General features: G+C 43.1%; 1 protein-coding gene, 1 long non-coding RNA gene and 1 pseudogene across 3 annotated transcripts; 2 read left to right on the plus strand and 1 right to left on the minus strand.

The window, feature by feature from the left end:
• Positions 1–460: 460 nt before the first annotated feature.
• LOC105914515 lies at positions 461–1,519 on the plus strand. Its single transcript, XR_002678325.1, has 4 exons — positions 461–573; positions 902–1,118; positions 1,219–1,294; positions 1,443–1,519. It is a non-coding gene; the product is annotated as an uncharacterized LOC105914515 (long non-coding RNA).
• Positions 1,520–4,668: 3,149 nt separating this feature from the next.
• Positions 4,669–8,852, plus strand: LOC101783414 (annotated as a pseudogene).
• Positions 8,853–11,501: 2,649 nt separating this feature from the next.
• LOC101783818 lies at positions 11,502–13,520 on the minus strand. Of its 2 annotated transcripts, none has more exons than XM_012846665.3 (5): positions 13,027–13,520; positions 12,538–12,932; positions 12,282–12,440; positions 11,946–12,021; positions 11,502–11,839 (listed from the first exon to the last, which is right to left on the minus strand). In XM_012846665.3, the coding sequence occupies exons 1-4, from the start codon at positions 13,033–13,035 to the stop codon at positions 11,961–11,963; spliced, it is 624 nt and encodes a 207-aa protein (XP_012702119.1). In that variant the 5' UTR covers positions 13,036–13,520; the 3' UTR covers positions 11,502–11,839; positions 11,946–11,960. The 2 variants fall into 2 exon arrangements, with proteins under 2 accessions (XP_012702119.1, XP_012702118.1); XM_012846664.2 differs by having other exon boundaries at positions 12,282–12,455; positions 13,027–13,518.
• Positions 13,521–14,716: the final 1,196 nt, after the last annotated feature.

Consider the following 14,716-nt stretch of genomic DNA (forward strand, 5'->3'; position numbering starts at 1 on the left):
GAATCATCCAGCTCTCTGTTCGAAGACCACCACGTCCACACCACCGGCATACACACCGTAGTCTTCGTCATCGTCTACTTCTTAAAAAACAGAATATGGGTAAGTGTTAGATGCATTGTCTACTTTTTTAAAAAAAATAGAATATGCAACCTCTGTACAGTAAAACATGATTACCTCCATGTATTTCTTCATGTTCGTCAAAGGCAGGAATGTTCAAATCAAAATGATGACACACTCCCTGTGTAGCAGCTTGTACATCTACCTGGACTTCATTTTGTTCATCTTCCACGGCAGCAGCTTGTACATCTACCTGGGCAGCAGCTTGTTCATCTTCCATAGCTTGATCATCTTCCAACAAAGGGTCTTCATTGAGATCAAGTGGGTCTCCATCTGCTGGTGGTAAATTCAAGTCTATGGCCATGAGGAGTGTTTTTGTTTGGAGTAGATGACAAGCTGCGGTGCATCCTGCACTTTATTTCTTCTTCCTTATAAGTAACTTGTGCCAATTCTGAGCAATCATATTTTGTGATTCAGGTGTTGCGGATGCCAGTGGCTGCACTTCTTATGGATGAGGTATGATGATAAACCAAGTTCTACGCTGGCCATATTCTTGTTAACTTTTTCTTCCTGATGTTTATCATACAGTGGACCATTTTGAAATCTATTTGAGCTATGTGTCATCTTTCATGCACAACTTCTGTTTTCATGTGTTTTTGTTAACAATTGGACTATACTCGGATATGTTTTGCAAATATAGTGTAAATATATCAGTGATTATTTTCTTTATTTTGTTTGCCATGGCAGAGGATGCATGCTTTACCTGCAGGGCTGCATTACCAATTCTTTGTTTTTTTTACAATTTTGCCATTGCTAACATGAAATACTTTGCTTATTGGATCAGGAAAAGAAGCATTTTGTAGGTGCCAGATTGGCATCTGGTCAGGATATTTCTTGCAAACAGTTGATAATTGATCCTTCATACAAAATTCCTACCTTGGATGTTCCATCTGATGATTCAAATTCAAATTTTCCAAGAAGTGTTGTGAGGGGAATATGCATATTTAGCAAGTCTGTGAAACAGGGTTCATCAAATGTTCTGGTTGTTTTCCCTCCAAAGTGTAAGAAAAACTATTCTATGTGTGTTTCTGCTAGGTTTCCTTGATGTAGCCATGGTGTTGTTGTTTCTCTTAGTTCACCCAGTTTCCACTACTGATTTAGCGCTAGAAGAGAAGCAGGTTGCAGCTGTTCGGCTTCTTCAATTGAGCAGCAATCTCGCAGTATGCCCTTCTGGAATGTAAGTTTTATATCCTATCATCATAGCATGCATCAATTGCAGTTTTCACATATACTTGTTCTAGGTTTCTATCCCCAGGAATAACCACGTTCAAAATTGCCATATAATATAGGCAAGTAACTTACCTGCAAGCTAATCTCACATGCAGGTTTATGGCATATCTGTCTACTCTCTGTACTGATGCCTCCGCCGGAAAGCAGTGCATCAGAAAAGCAATAGATGCTCTTACATGTTGTCAGGATCATTCACATATTCTTCAGTTAGTCTCTCGCTATTTACTTGCTGAGCCCTTCTTTTGGATCTAATGTACAGACACAATGACATATCATGATCCGGAGGATCTAATCCTGCAATTGAAGCTCCAGATGCTACTAGTGATTACAACCATACTAACAGTAAAATATGTCAAAAATAAAATTAAACTTTGAGTTTGGATTTTAACTCCAGCCACAACATCCGAGACGGTAAAAGAGTCTCTAGCCTAGTAGTTAGAGCACCTGAGTAACACTCAGTAGGCAGCTCAGGTTCAACCCGCTGTAGGAGTGAATTAAACGGGTTAAGAATAAAAAAAATTATAAAAAAATAGGTAGAGTCAAAGAAACATCCGTGATGTATTGACTATTATGACTATCTAGAGATATTAGGTCCTCGGCTTCTCTAATCTTACCATCCACTCCCTCCGTCCTAAATTACTATTTGTTTTAGCTTTTCTAGATGCAAGTAATCTACTTGCAGCTAGAAAAGCTGATTACTTGCATCTAGAAAAGCCAAAATAAATAGTAATTTGGGACAGAGGGAGCAAGACATTTCTACTATAAATACTATGCATATTAGAATATACTACGAGTATTAGGCAACTCTTTATTATCAAGTTTAGAATGGATGGTAGTTCACCATAATCTTAGAAGGAAGGCTCGAGTTTGTTTGGGCTTTCCACCCTAAGAAGTCGAAAGCTCAAATAAACAACGAGCTTCTGGGATGAGCTTTTCGAAAGCTAAAAACCCATAGAAGCTATGATTACATGGAAAGTTAAGAAGCAGCGAAATGTAAGCTTTCCGCAGCTTTCTACATCAAGGTTATGAAAATTACCCACCTGCCATCGTTTATATTGTGAATCGATCTTTTTTCTTTCCTCAGCTCCATCTCCATCTTGTCCCACCCCGCCCCGCCCCGCCCCGCCTCGTTGCCGACCTACCCCGCCCCACCGTGCCGTGCGAGTGGTTGGTCGACTGCTCCATGCCGCGGGGGGCTGAGGTAATGCCGGAGGTGGCGATGCGGCTGCCGGGGCTGGATCCAGCGGGCGAGGAGGTCGAGCAGTAGGAGGAGTTCTACGAGTCACTGGATCGGATCATCTCCTCCTCCTGCTCCTCCGCCTTCGATGATGACGCCGACCACCACCACCGCCGCAGGTGCTCCCACCGTCACCTGCAGCAGCCCCCACCGACGCACGCCTCCGTGTACGACATCTGGATCTCCGAGCCCACCTCCTTCGAGGAGCGCTGCCGCCTCCTGCTCTAGCGCCTCGGCCTCTCCTCCGAGCCGCCACCGCCGCTGCAGCAGCCCCCCTCTCTACGGCGCTTGCCTCGCTCGCCATCCCCTCCGACATCTCCCCCGGCCTCGCCTCCGCCCGTTGCCGAGGAGCCCAGATCCGGCAGGCTCAGGAAGCCGCTGCAGGGGAGCTCCTCCACTCCAAATCTTCCCCACCGGTGCAGCACCCCTCCTCCCCACCTAATCTCGCCCGTCGCCAAATTCGGTCGGCATGAAAGGTTGAAGAAAAACCTGACATGTGGACCCCACAGAATAGATACTCCACCACCATTCCAAAAGCTAGGTTGCCAAATGGTGTTAGCTTTCCAAAAGCCAGCTTTCGGAAAGCCACCCTTCTAGGGAGCAAAAGCCAAAAGTTAAATTTCTGGAAAACTTGGAAAGCTAAAGCTCAAACAACAAACAGGGCCTTGACCTCTAAGCCATCTATGTTGAACCAATTCTAATCTCCTCCACCCACGACGATTCTGTCACCGGGGCAACACTTGTGATCATGGCGGACGAGCCCGCCGCTGCCGCTGCCAGGGCCGCGCACGACTACCCCACCTCGTTCGACGTGGTGCTTTGTGGCACGAGGCTCCCGGAGTCCATCCTCGCCACCTCCTGGCATTGTCGATGAGGAGCTCCTTCGACGGCGAGGGGGCTACGGGAGGAGCACTACTGGTCACCATGGCGGTGGAGGCTTTCTCTCACGAACGCGGCATGGTGTCGTCGGAGAAGAGGGGGTGAGCGAGGCGAGGCGGTGTTGGAAATGCGGGAGGGAGGGGTTTTATTAGAGCTTGACACCCGCCGGGCTGGAGGGCCCACCACACCAGCGAGATGGTTTCTCCTGCACACAGGCGATGTACGTCTCCTCTCGCCAGTCGCCGCCTCGTTCAAAATTCAAAATGCTTTTTTCGCTTGGCTGCTAGAACTAAAAAGAAAATGGTTCCACCATTACATTACCACGAGACGGTCGTAATCGTTGCAATACTTCAATGCATCTCCGGCTCGCCTGAATTGGAGTTCGTTTTTGTCCGTATTCGTTTTATCCCCACAACGTGTTAGGTCTCGCCATTACAAACCTAAATCCATGGTTTTAGATCCTATCAGATGTTTGATACCAATTAAAAGTAAAACTAATTGCATAAATGATGGCTAATTCGTGACACGAATCTATTAAGCCTAATTAATTCATAATTAGCACATATTTACTGTAGTATCATATAGGCTAATCATGAACTAATTAGTTTTAATAGATTAGTCTCGCGAATTAGCCCTCATTTATACAATTAGTTTTATCATTAGACTATATTTAATACTCCTAATTAGTGTGCAAACATCTGATGTGATATGGACTAAAGTTTAGTCCTGAGTATCAAACACCTAAAGTTAAAAACTCATCACTAATAATATAGAAGCTATCATCACCGATGAATTATCACCCCCAGTTTGTTTTGAACCGGTGGTGAAAACGTTTCTAGATTCACGAACCTAGGCTGATAGCTTCTATAGCTCTATAATTATTTAGATGTCTAAATATTTGGTATAAGGTATCACACCTACGATCTCAAATGGAAACAAAGTCAACGGTAAAGTTTTAGTACTCGACCACTTGCTGTTGTCTGGTGCGCTGGCTGTTGAGTCTGTTGCGCTGCTGGTGCCCAAGCCTGGGCGCTCCTGGTGCGTCCGCCGACCAGCTTGGCCAAACTGCATGCCAGGCTGTGAAAAAACCCCTGGTGCGGGTTCCGGAACCTGCGCAGGGGTTGTTGGCGGAGGACCCGCCGGCGAGGGGGTGCCGCCGCCGCAGCACCCGGCTTCTCGTTCTGGGTCACATTCGTCCCCGGGTTCCAGTAGTTCACCGTCGCCCCGTCGATCAGCGCTTTCCAGGGCGCAGGGAGAGTCGGGTCATCAGGGGCAAACCGAGGGCCCGATGCATCTGCGGCGGCCTCCTGAGCCGCCATGTCAAGCAAGATAAGAGTCCTCTTCTCGCCGCCTTCTTCTCCCAACGCCTGCCTGCCCCCCACCTATGTTACAACCATAATGCTCTTTGGCCCTGCAAATAAGTAAACGATTTTTACAAATCTGCATCCGAAAGGGACGGAATTTCATATCCGAATCGGCTCACATCCACCCCCAATCGCCCACGAATCCCGAACGAAAATCCAACAATAGCCACGAACCCACCGTGCCAAAAACCAATCGAGCCCACCAAAAGCCAAACCCCAATCTTGGTTCACGGTAACCCACGACGATTCCGTCACCGGACCATGGCGGACGAGCCCGCCGCCACCGCCGCCGCCGCCGCGCACGACTACCCCACCATCGACCCCACCTCGTTCGACGTGATGCTCTTTGGCACCGGGCTCCCGGAGTCCGTCCTCGCCGCCGCTTGCGCCGCCGCCGGGAAGACGGTCCTCCACGCCGACCCCAACCCGTTCTACGGCTCCCACTACACGTCCGTCCCGCTCCCCTCCCTCGCCTCCTTCCTCTCCCCTGACCCTTCCCCGTCCTCCTCGACCGCGGCCGCCGCCTCCGGTTCGCACACCGCCGTCGATCTCCACCGCCGCAGCGTGTACTCGGAGGTCGAGACCTCGGGGGCCGTCCCCGAGCCGGCGAGGTGGTTCACCGTCGACCTCGTGGGGCCCCGGGTGCTGTACTGCGCCGACGAGGCCGTGGACCTCCTACTGCGCTCGGGGGGCAGCCACCATGTGGAGTTCAAGAGCGTGGACAGGGGAAGCCTCCTCTACTGGGGGGGCTGCCTCTACCCTGTGCCAGGCGCGAGGAATGACATCTTCAAGGATTGCTGCCACATCAGCTTCTGCTGATGAGAGGGGAGAGGATGCTGCTGCTGCCATGATATCTGAGGAGGACCTGGACCGCCCCTTTCTTGAGTTCCTCAACCAACATGGGCTTTCTCCCAAGATGAGAGCGTAAGGGTGTTCTGAATTGGTCAAGTATGCACTATTTTTAGTAATTATGTGGCTAAGATTAAGTCCTTTGTGGTGTTTGCAGCGTTGTGCTGTATGCAATTGCCATGGCAGATTATGATCAAGATGGTCCTGGGCCTTCTGAGAAATTAATTATGACGAGGGAGGGAATCAAGACCATTGCTCTGCACTCCTCATCAATTGGGAGGTCAGTTGGCTTGCCTGAACCTTTTCTTGTTCACTTTGGAAAGCCATATATATTCTATTATGTAAATGCCTTGTTGATTAATCCGTATTTTATTTAGCTTTAGAGAATATATGTGGCCTGGCATGTGGAATCTTAAAAGCACTTAGCTGTGGTACTACAAGTCTACAATTTTACATCTTTCTTATGTTTTCAACCATACCAGGTTTGCTAATGCAGAGGGTGCTTTCACTTATCCTATGTATGGGCATGGTGAGCTGCCTCAAGCTTTCTGTCGCTGTGCTGCGGTTAAGGGTGCCCTATATGTAAGATGATCTTCACAATATATGTAGCAATGATTTTTACGCTCTAGCTTTGGCTATTGTTTCTTTAGTCATGTGACTGTACCATCTTTTGTCCCTATGATCTGTAATTGGTAACTTGCAATCTGATTGCTTATTGCTTCCCAAAACATTTAGGAATATTGCTGTGCTAGACCTTGGGCTTGGCAACTCTCTGCTGGAATGGCATCCTGCACTTTATTTCTTCTTCCTTATAAGTAACTTGTGCCAATTCTGAGCAATCATATTTTGTGATTCAGGTGTTGCGGATGCCAGTGGCTGCACTTCTTATGGATGAGGTATGATGATAAACCAAGTTCTACGCTGGCCATATTCTTGTTAACTTTTTCTTCCTGATGTTTATCATACAGTGGACCATTTTGAAATCTATTTGAGCTATGTGTCATCTTTCATGCACAACTTCTGTTTTCATGTGTTTTTGTTAACAATTGGACTATACTCGGATATGTTTTGCAAATATAGTGTAAATATATCAGTGATTATTTTCTTTATTTTGTTTGCCATGGCAGAGGATGCATGCTTTACCTGCAGGGCTGCATTACCAATTCTTTGTTTTTTTTACAATTTTGCCATTGCTAACATGAAATACTTTGCTTATTGGATCAGGAAAAGAAGCATTTTGTAGGTGCCAGATTGGCATCTGGTCAGGATATTTCTTGCAAACAGTTGATAATTGATCCTTCATACAAAATTCCTACCTTGGATGTTCCATCTGATGATTCAAATTCAAATTTTCCAAGAAGTGTTGTGAGGGGAATATGCATATTTAGCAAGTCTGTGAAACAGGGTTCATCAAATGTTCTGGTTGTTTTCCCTCCAAAGTGTAAGAAAAACTATTCTATGTGTGTTTCTGCTAGGTTTCCTTGATGTAGCCATGGTGTTGTTGTTTCTCTTAGTTGACCCAGTTTCCACTACTGATTTAGCGCTAGAAGAGAAGCAGGTTGCAGCTGTTCGGCTTCTTCAATTGAGCAGCAATCTCGCAGTATGCCCTTCTGGAATGTAAGTTTTATATCCTATCATCATAGCATGCATCAATTGCAGTTTTCACATATACTTGTTCTAGGTTTCTATCCCCAGGAATAACCACGTTCAAAATTGCCATATAATATAGGCAAGTAACTTACCTGCAAGCTAATCTCACATGCAGGTTTATGGCATATCTGTCTACTCTCTGTACTGATGCCTCCGCCGGAAAGCAGTGCATCAGAAAAGCAATAGATGCTCTTTTCAGTCCACAGCCACAGGATTCAGATGGCTCCGAAGGCCACCTTGAGTCAACCAGTGAAAGCACCGATGATATGAAGCCAACACTAATCTAGAGCTGTGTGTATGTTCAAGAGATCACACAGGTGAAGTTCTTTTTGTTATCATTATGGACTGTATCCATGTCCATTTCAGCACTGGTAAACAAATTTGCTACATATATATATGTTCTTTTTATTTAAAACATTCACTGTCCTATCTTGCACTATCAGGGAACATCAACACCTGGTTCTTTATGGTCATGCCCCATGCCTGATGAAAACCTGGATTACAGGTTCATACTGGAATCGACAAAAAAGGTAGTGCATCCTGGGATGTTGCTGTTTGTTTTCTGAGGCACTCATGTACCTGCACTGGCAAATAGTGAAACTTTTACTAATCAGAATTGTTCCTGTCAGTATGAGATGGTTATTGAATATGGCAATTGCATGTTCTTCATAATATACATCAAGAGTATGCTTTTTTTTATGACAGCTTTAGAATGGTTGATGCTTCATTTACATCACTAGCTCTGTCCTGATGAATTCTTTTATGCTTCTTCTTTTGCAGTTATTCGGAGATATCTATCCTGATGAAGAATTCTTGCCTAGAAGTTCAGCTCCTGTACATGGCGATGATGACTCTGATTCCGCGGAATAAAACCATCTTTCTAGAGGTACACAAGTCTTTTTGCACATGCAATTTGTACTTGTGCAATACGTAGGAAGCTCTGCTATGGAAAATGAGTTGAACCAAATCAGGGTGAATAACCACCCTTCAAATGCACTGCAATACTTGCAGCCTTGGATGCCTGGAATCTCCATATAGTCTTGAAAACAAGGCCCTACCAAATGCAAAATAAAAAATCTTAAATGCTTCTAAGAATCTGTTGTAGGAAACCATATATTTGAGCACTGAGTATTTCTTCCTATTCTGACAGGCTCTACCATTTGGCAGGAGAACATTATCGCGGAATGAAGGCATGGACGTATATGTAACGGTGACGGTGTTCCTTGGAGTTCAGAGTGCAAAAGAGCATCGCAAGGGGAGCATGTTGCCTTGATGAGCAGTTGTGCTAGATTTCCAGAGTGTAGGTGGCTTGCATAGGTGTACGGGTTATTGCAAGCCTTGCTGTATACAGGATGCTATACGGGATACATGCTGAACGCTTTGATATGGTTCCCCAATTTAAGTCGGTTGCACTAGCGTGGGGGAGAAAATGGATATTCATAGACTTTTTATTTCCTCTTGAGATAGTTAAATTGGTTACCTGATACGTTCGTGGTGCGATGTGAATACTCTGCATTCCCAGATCATCTTTCCTTGTTTTGAGTGTTTTTGGATGTTTTAGGGCAAACTTTTGGCCTGTACAGTAGAGTCTTCCCCCCCCCCTTTTTTTTGGAAAACTGGCAGGAGCGTTGCCATATCATATAAGAAGAAGAAAGAATAGAACATGTTTTACAAGACTAGCAAATATGCCCATGCGTTGCAACGAGAGGGGAAAAAATCCTTACCTACCCTTACCCAGCAACCATGACCAAAACCTCAAAGATGACTTGATTTATGTCCCATATTAATTATTATCAAAATAGACTTCAATAATATTAGAAATTCGTGCCTAAATAATATCAATTTTCTTTGAGCAAGATTAGGAATTCAGGCCTGAATAAAACAAACCAATAAAAAATGGCATGTGTTTTTAGTAATTGAGGACACGCTATTTTTTAGTAATTCATCTTTTGCTGGTGAGTGCTGCTCTCGCCGTCTACCTCAAGCTCCCTTACATGGCCACTAACATCCCAAAAAGCTTTGGAGAGCTTGGGGACACTCCCCTCGAGTTCTTCGAGGTCCCTCCCATCCCGGCGTCTCACCTCAGTAGGGAGATGTGCGAGCGCCCAGAGAGGGACGTCTACAACGCCGCTCTGAGCATGTGTGCTTGAATGCCGGACAACACCGACAGCATCCTCGTGGACACGTTTGAGTTGTTAGGATGTGCTATACAAGTTTTAAATGTTACTCTTATGATGATATATGTGGGTAATTTGGACGCAAACTTAGGGACTACTTTGCATTGGCTCTCATAATGGACGAGGTGGGTAATTTATATGAAAAAATAGAGGGATATTTTAAATTATCTTCATAATGATAGAGATTAGTAATTTAGATATAAATAAATTTATAATTTATTTTGAATTATATTTTATAAGGACAAAGATGGGTTATTTGGATGCAAATTTAGAGAGGTACTGGATGGATATTTTTTATTGAAACAAAAAGGATCTAATGCTATTGTTGGTGATGATGGTTAGAGTCTGCGAAATCAAGGGCCAACTATTTCTGATTATTATGAGAATTTTTATGATTTGTCTTTTTTCCTAGCGCATCCCATGATAACTATATTAAGCCTCTAATTAGTAACGGTAAGATAAAATACTACTATGTTCATTTCTTTGAGAATGAAAATTAGTAGAGAGCTGGACTTGGAAATAATTCAAAGCTCATCCCATGATAACTATATTAAGCCTCTAATTAGTAACAGTAAGATAAAATACTACTATGTTCATTTCTTTGAGAATAAAAATTAGTAGAGAGCTAGACTTGGAAATAATTCGATGGAACTGAATAAGATATGAAAATATAAGCAGCAACCAACTTATTTTATATTATTATTGTAGATCATTGCTCAACAATCGACCATTACATTGCATTGACATAACTCTTTCAGTTTGCCATGGTTGCTCCTATATATCTGCTTTTCCTTCCCAACAACAATGCTTGAGGATTCACCATATATGATTGTCACGGAAGAAGATATTTTAACATCGGCCTTGGGTTAATTGGCTTGCATGCTACTGTATGTACGCGGAGATGAAGGCATGCTCCTTGCTAATGGCCCTCAATCCAGACCGTAACAACCAGACAAAATAAACCCACCGCCTCTCCGCTATGGATGACCTGCTGTATGACGCTTCGATTCTTCAAGAAAATTGAAATAAAATTTGGGATGGAGGGAGTAATAACTTAGAGTGATGTTTTAATAAATTTGATGTTTTTTGTTGATTATGTATGCAAATTTTAATTCTTGAGAAGTCTCATTTCTAGGCTCTAGCGCTACCAAACGTCTGAATTATATTATAACACAGAATGATATTATAGTATTTAGTTTATTTATTCCTATAGTGCATTTCTCGTAGTTTTTCCTTCAAATCAATATTCCACTACTGAGCATTGCGGTCTTATTGCCAACTTTGTAATTCAATATTTACTTTATTTCTCCTAATTCCATTTGTCTATTTTCCCATATAACTTGCAAAATCAATAAATTCTAGTAAATAATTAGATTTGCAAAATTCTAGTAAATAGACCAACGTCTATTTACTAACCTTTTAAAATCAGTTCTTTGTTCTATATATTGACACGATGCACTTCATTTTCTTCAGCTCTTCAAGCTATGCATCCTAAATTTTGTTCTAGATATTGACAGGATGCACTTCATTTTTCTTCAGCTCTTCAAGCTATGCAGCCTAAATGAGCAGACCGTGCCACTGTCCTTTCTAATTGATTCCTGTGCATTTCTTCCATAATCTCCAACTGAAGTTGGAATGTCGAGTAAGACGAGTTTCTCCTCCCCTGCTTGCTTCTACAATGAGCTTGCATTGGATGACAGCCGCGGCAGAGGGGTGAAACACTGTAGCAACAGTGTGCTGTGGCTGCAGCAGCGCTGAAAAGAAGGCCAGCCAAACAGATGACCTCTGCGACGGGATCCTCCGATGTCAACTTCACTGTGACGCTTCTTTAGCATCAGTCCATGCCCAATGGCCGAAGCATGCCACTAGATCATACGTATTACCCACATGATACAACATTCCTGGAACCCATCAACTTCGACAAATATTCATCAAATATACAATTAACCTACTGCCAAACACGGCGGTACGGCGGCACACCGCACGGCTTACTAGTAATTTAAAGAAATGTGAACGTACTATGCATTTGCAAACATTATATAAACATCTCCCACAACAATACAATGATAAAACCCTAATAGAAATTGTTTAACATCCATGAATGTGAAAAGAGTTCACCAGATCGCATCACATTAATACCTCATAGCAGTCAACAGCTCGGCGGGATAAATGGTTCCTAAAAAAGTCACATAATAGTTCAAAAATCAAACCTAAATCAACACGTACACTAGTAGGCTGCAACTCAAACTCCACAACCGCAGCTGCCTGAGACTTCTTGAGATGCGTGACATCTTGCATATGCTGCTGCTCAGGCTATCTCCCACCAATAGTCAGCCCTTGAAATAAAAAATAGCTATCAGCAAGCATATTTTTCTATAACAGACTGAATTTTCTCAAATATGGAAAATTTATTTGCATTAATAATAATCATGCACTGACAACCTGCTCCTAGATGTTTTATTCTTCCACTTGAGGTTCTGCCCCTGCAGGTTCTTCAATTCCCTTGGAAACAATGGTACTGCACATGCCAAATAAAAAAAGTTAGATAATTGAAGCCAATTTATTCAAATCAAGAATAAAAGTAATCTATTCAGATGGACAAAGTGACTAAGTGTCTACGCACATGTTAATACGTAATATGCAATGACCAATTTTTTGAAGAATGCAATTCTAAATATTTCATTTTTGAATGGTTTTATCAAATACTAAGAAAAATAATACATGATACTTCAAATTAGATTATTCTTTGAGTTTAATCAAATATGAGACAGATACTACCTTTTCCATTTTTTAAAAGTATCTAGTAGCTCCCAAACAGTCCATGCTTGCCAGTGTCCCTGATCAAGATATGTTATCCCCACTAGATCACCAGACAAATTGAACAATGGTGATCCTAAGTAAGCGTACTCATGCATATCGCAATCATGAAATAGAACTCTGCAACAAACATCTCTGTTTATTGAAGAAGAAAAACATTATTAATTTTATTTAAACGACAATATTACATAATGTGATAATATATGAGAGATCTTACATTACTGAACCTCTGCAATAACCGGTTGGTGTAATATACCCTTCTCTAGGGAAAACAAATGAATGAACAGGATCACCAACTTGAACAGACTGAGTCTCAAACCTGACTGCTTTTATATAGCCATTTTCACTTGGCTTAGCAGCAAATATATAGAAACCTCCCGCAGATTTAATGGGCTTACGAACATCAAGTTCTTGTTCTTGTTCGTATCCTGTAGCGTTTGGGAAGTTCACTACAAATCTTTTTTTCATCCCAAAAAATTTGGAATTCGCTGCTATGACAGCAGACCCATCATCTTCTATTGAAAGAATAATGCCAGCAATAACCATAAACCGCTTGTCCTCCGGCTTCGGCTTCCAGTCAAAAGATATACGCACAATTGACTTACGGACCTCCTGAATAACTTGAGGGTGTTGTTAACAAGAATTAAAAAAAAAACAGAAAACCAGATAGGGATTAGGTAAACCATCACAGAAAGAAGCGACGGACCTGCTCCATGAAACAAATACGAGCCCCGGCGCCAATCTACGGAAGAGGAGAAGGGAGTGAGGATGGCACCGGCCGGCCGGCGCAAGGTAAACAGGAGCTGCTCGCCGCTGTGAATACCGCCTCCCTCCGCAGCGTGCCTTGGACAGGCGCGGGATGGCAAGGGGGCAGATCGTGCCCTCGGAGATCACTGAATCAGCCGTCGATTCGTCATGCGGCGCTCGTACTCTTGCCGGCTTCAGGATCCGCTCCTGCCCCCTGGAACCTCGCCCTCCAAATCCCGCCGTGCGCCGTCCTGCAGTGCGCCTGACGGCGCTGGATCTGAAGGACCAGGACAGGGATGGCACAGGCAGGAGGATGAGAAACGGATCCGAGGATGATGGCCGAAGAGCAAGGCAGCCGCCGCCCGACGCCCACGGCCCACCAATGAGGAGCTGAGGAGCAGTCAGGGAGGAGAGGGATGAGATTCTGTTGAGGGGTTTCGTGTTGTAGAGATCCCGACAACGGTCTTTAACAAATCTGCCCCTACCCGGATCTAGGGTCTCCGACAGTGAGCTAATACCTGTTTGTTGATACGAGGGCTAAACTTTAGCAGTGTCATATCGAATATTCGGATGCTAATTAGAAGAACTAATTATAAAAACTAATTGCAGAATCCTGTGCTAATTCGCGAGACGAATCTATTAAGCCTAATTAATTCATCATTAGCAAATGATTACTGTAGCACCACATTGTCAAATCATGGACTAATTAGGCTTAATAGATTCGTCTCGTGAATTAGACTCCATCTGTACAATTAGTTTAGTAATTAGCCTATGTTTAATACTCCTAATTAGCATCCAAACATCCAATGTGACAGGTGCTAAACTTTAGCGGGGTGTATCCAAACACCCCCGCAAATTCAGAGGAGAGAGATTGATGGTTCATTTTTATATGTTAAATTTGACTACATTTTATATAAAAATACATTAATATTTATAATACATAATTATCTATCATTAGATAGATTGTTGAATCTATTTTTATAATAAATTTAATTAGAGATATAAATATTGTAAATATTTTATACATATCTAGTCAAACTTAAAAAAGTTTAACCGGCATGCAAACCGTAGCGAGAAATATTTAGGAAGGAGTGAGACGCCAACTAGAGACTCGTAAACTCATGACCCTTTAAAAGGTACTCCTTCCTTTCCAAATTATAAGACGTTTTTGCTTTTCTAGATACAATTGTTTTTACTATAGACTTAGATATACACTATATCTAGATATATAGGAAAATAAAATATTTAGAAAAGCTAAAACGTAAATTTAGGACGGATTGAATAACATACACTCAGGGGACGTTTTCTTCCACTGACTTATTTTTAGCACGTGTCACATCGAATGTTTAGATACTAATTAGGAGTATTAAACGTAGACTATTTACAAAACCCATTACATAAGACGAATCTAAACGGCGAGACGAATCTATTAACCCTAATTAACTAGACAACAACGACCGGGTGTGCGCAGCTCACGGAGTCAAAGGTGACGCTACCCTTTTGGGTAGGGGCATCCTAAAAGTCTCAAATGGCACCCTGAAGCAAAGTCCCACCAAATTGAGCCCTTTCTGATAGAACACCCTACGTGTATTGGCCGCCGCCTGCAGTCTGGGAGGTTAGCCTTCCAGTGGTCGATCAACTAACACAGG

The sequence above is a fragment of the Setaria italica genome, chromosome VI (assembly GCF_000263155.2).
Source record: "Setaria italica strain Yugu1 chromosome VI, Setaria_italica_v2.0, whole genome shotgun sequence".
NCBI classification, from domain to species: domain Eukaryota; kingdom Viridiplantae; phylum Streptophyta; class Magnoliopsida; order Poales; family Poaceae; genus Setaria; species Setaria italica.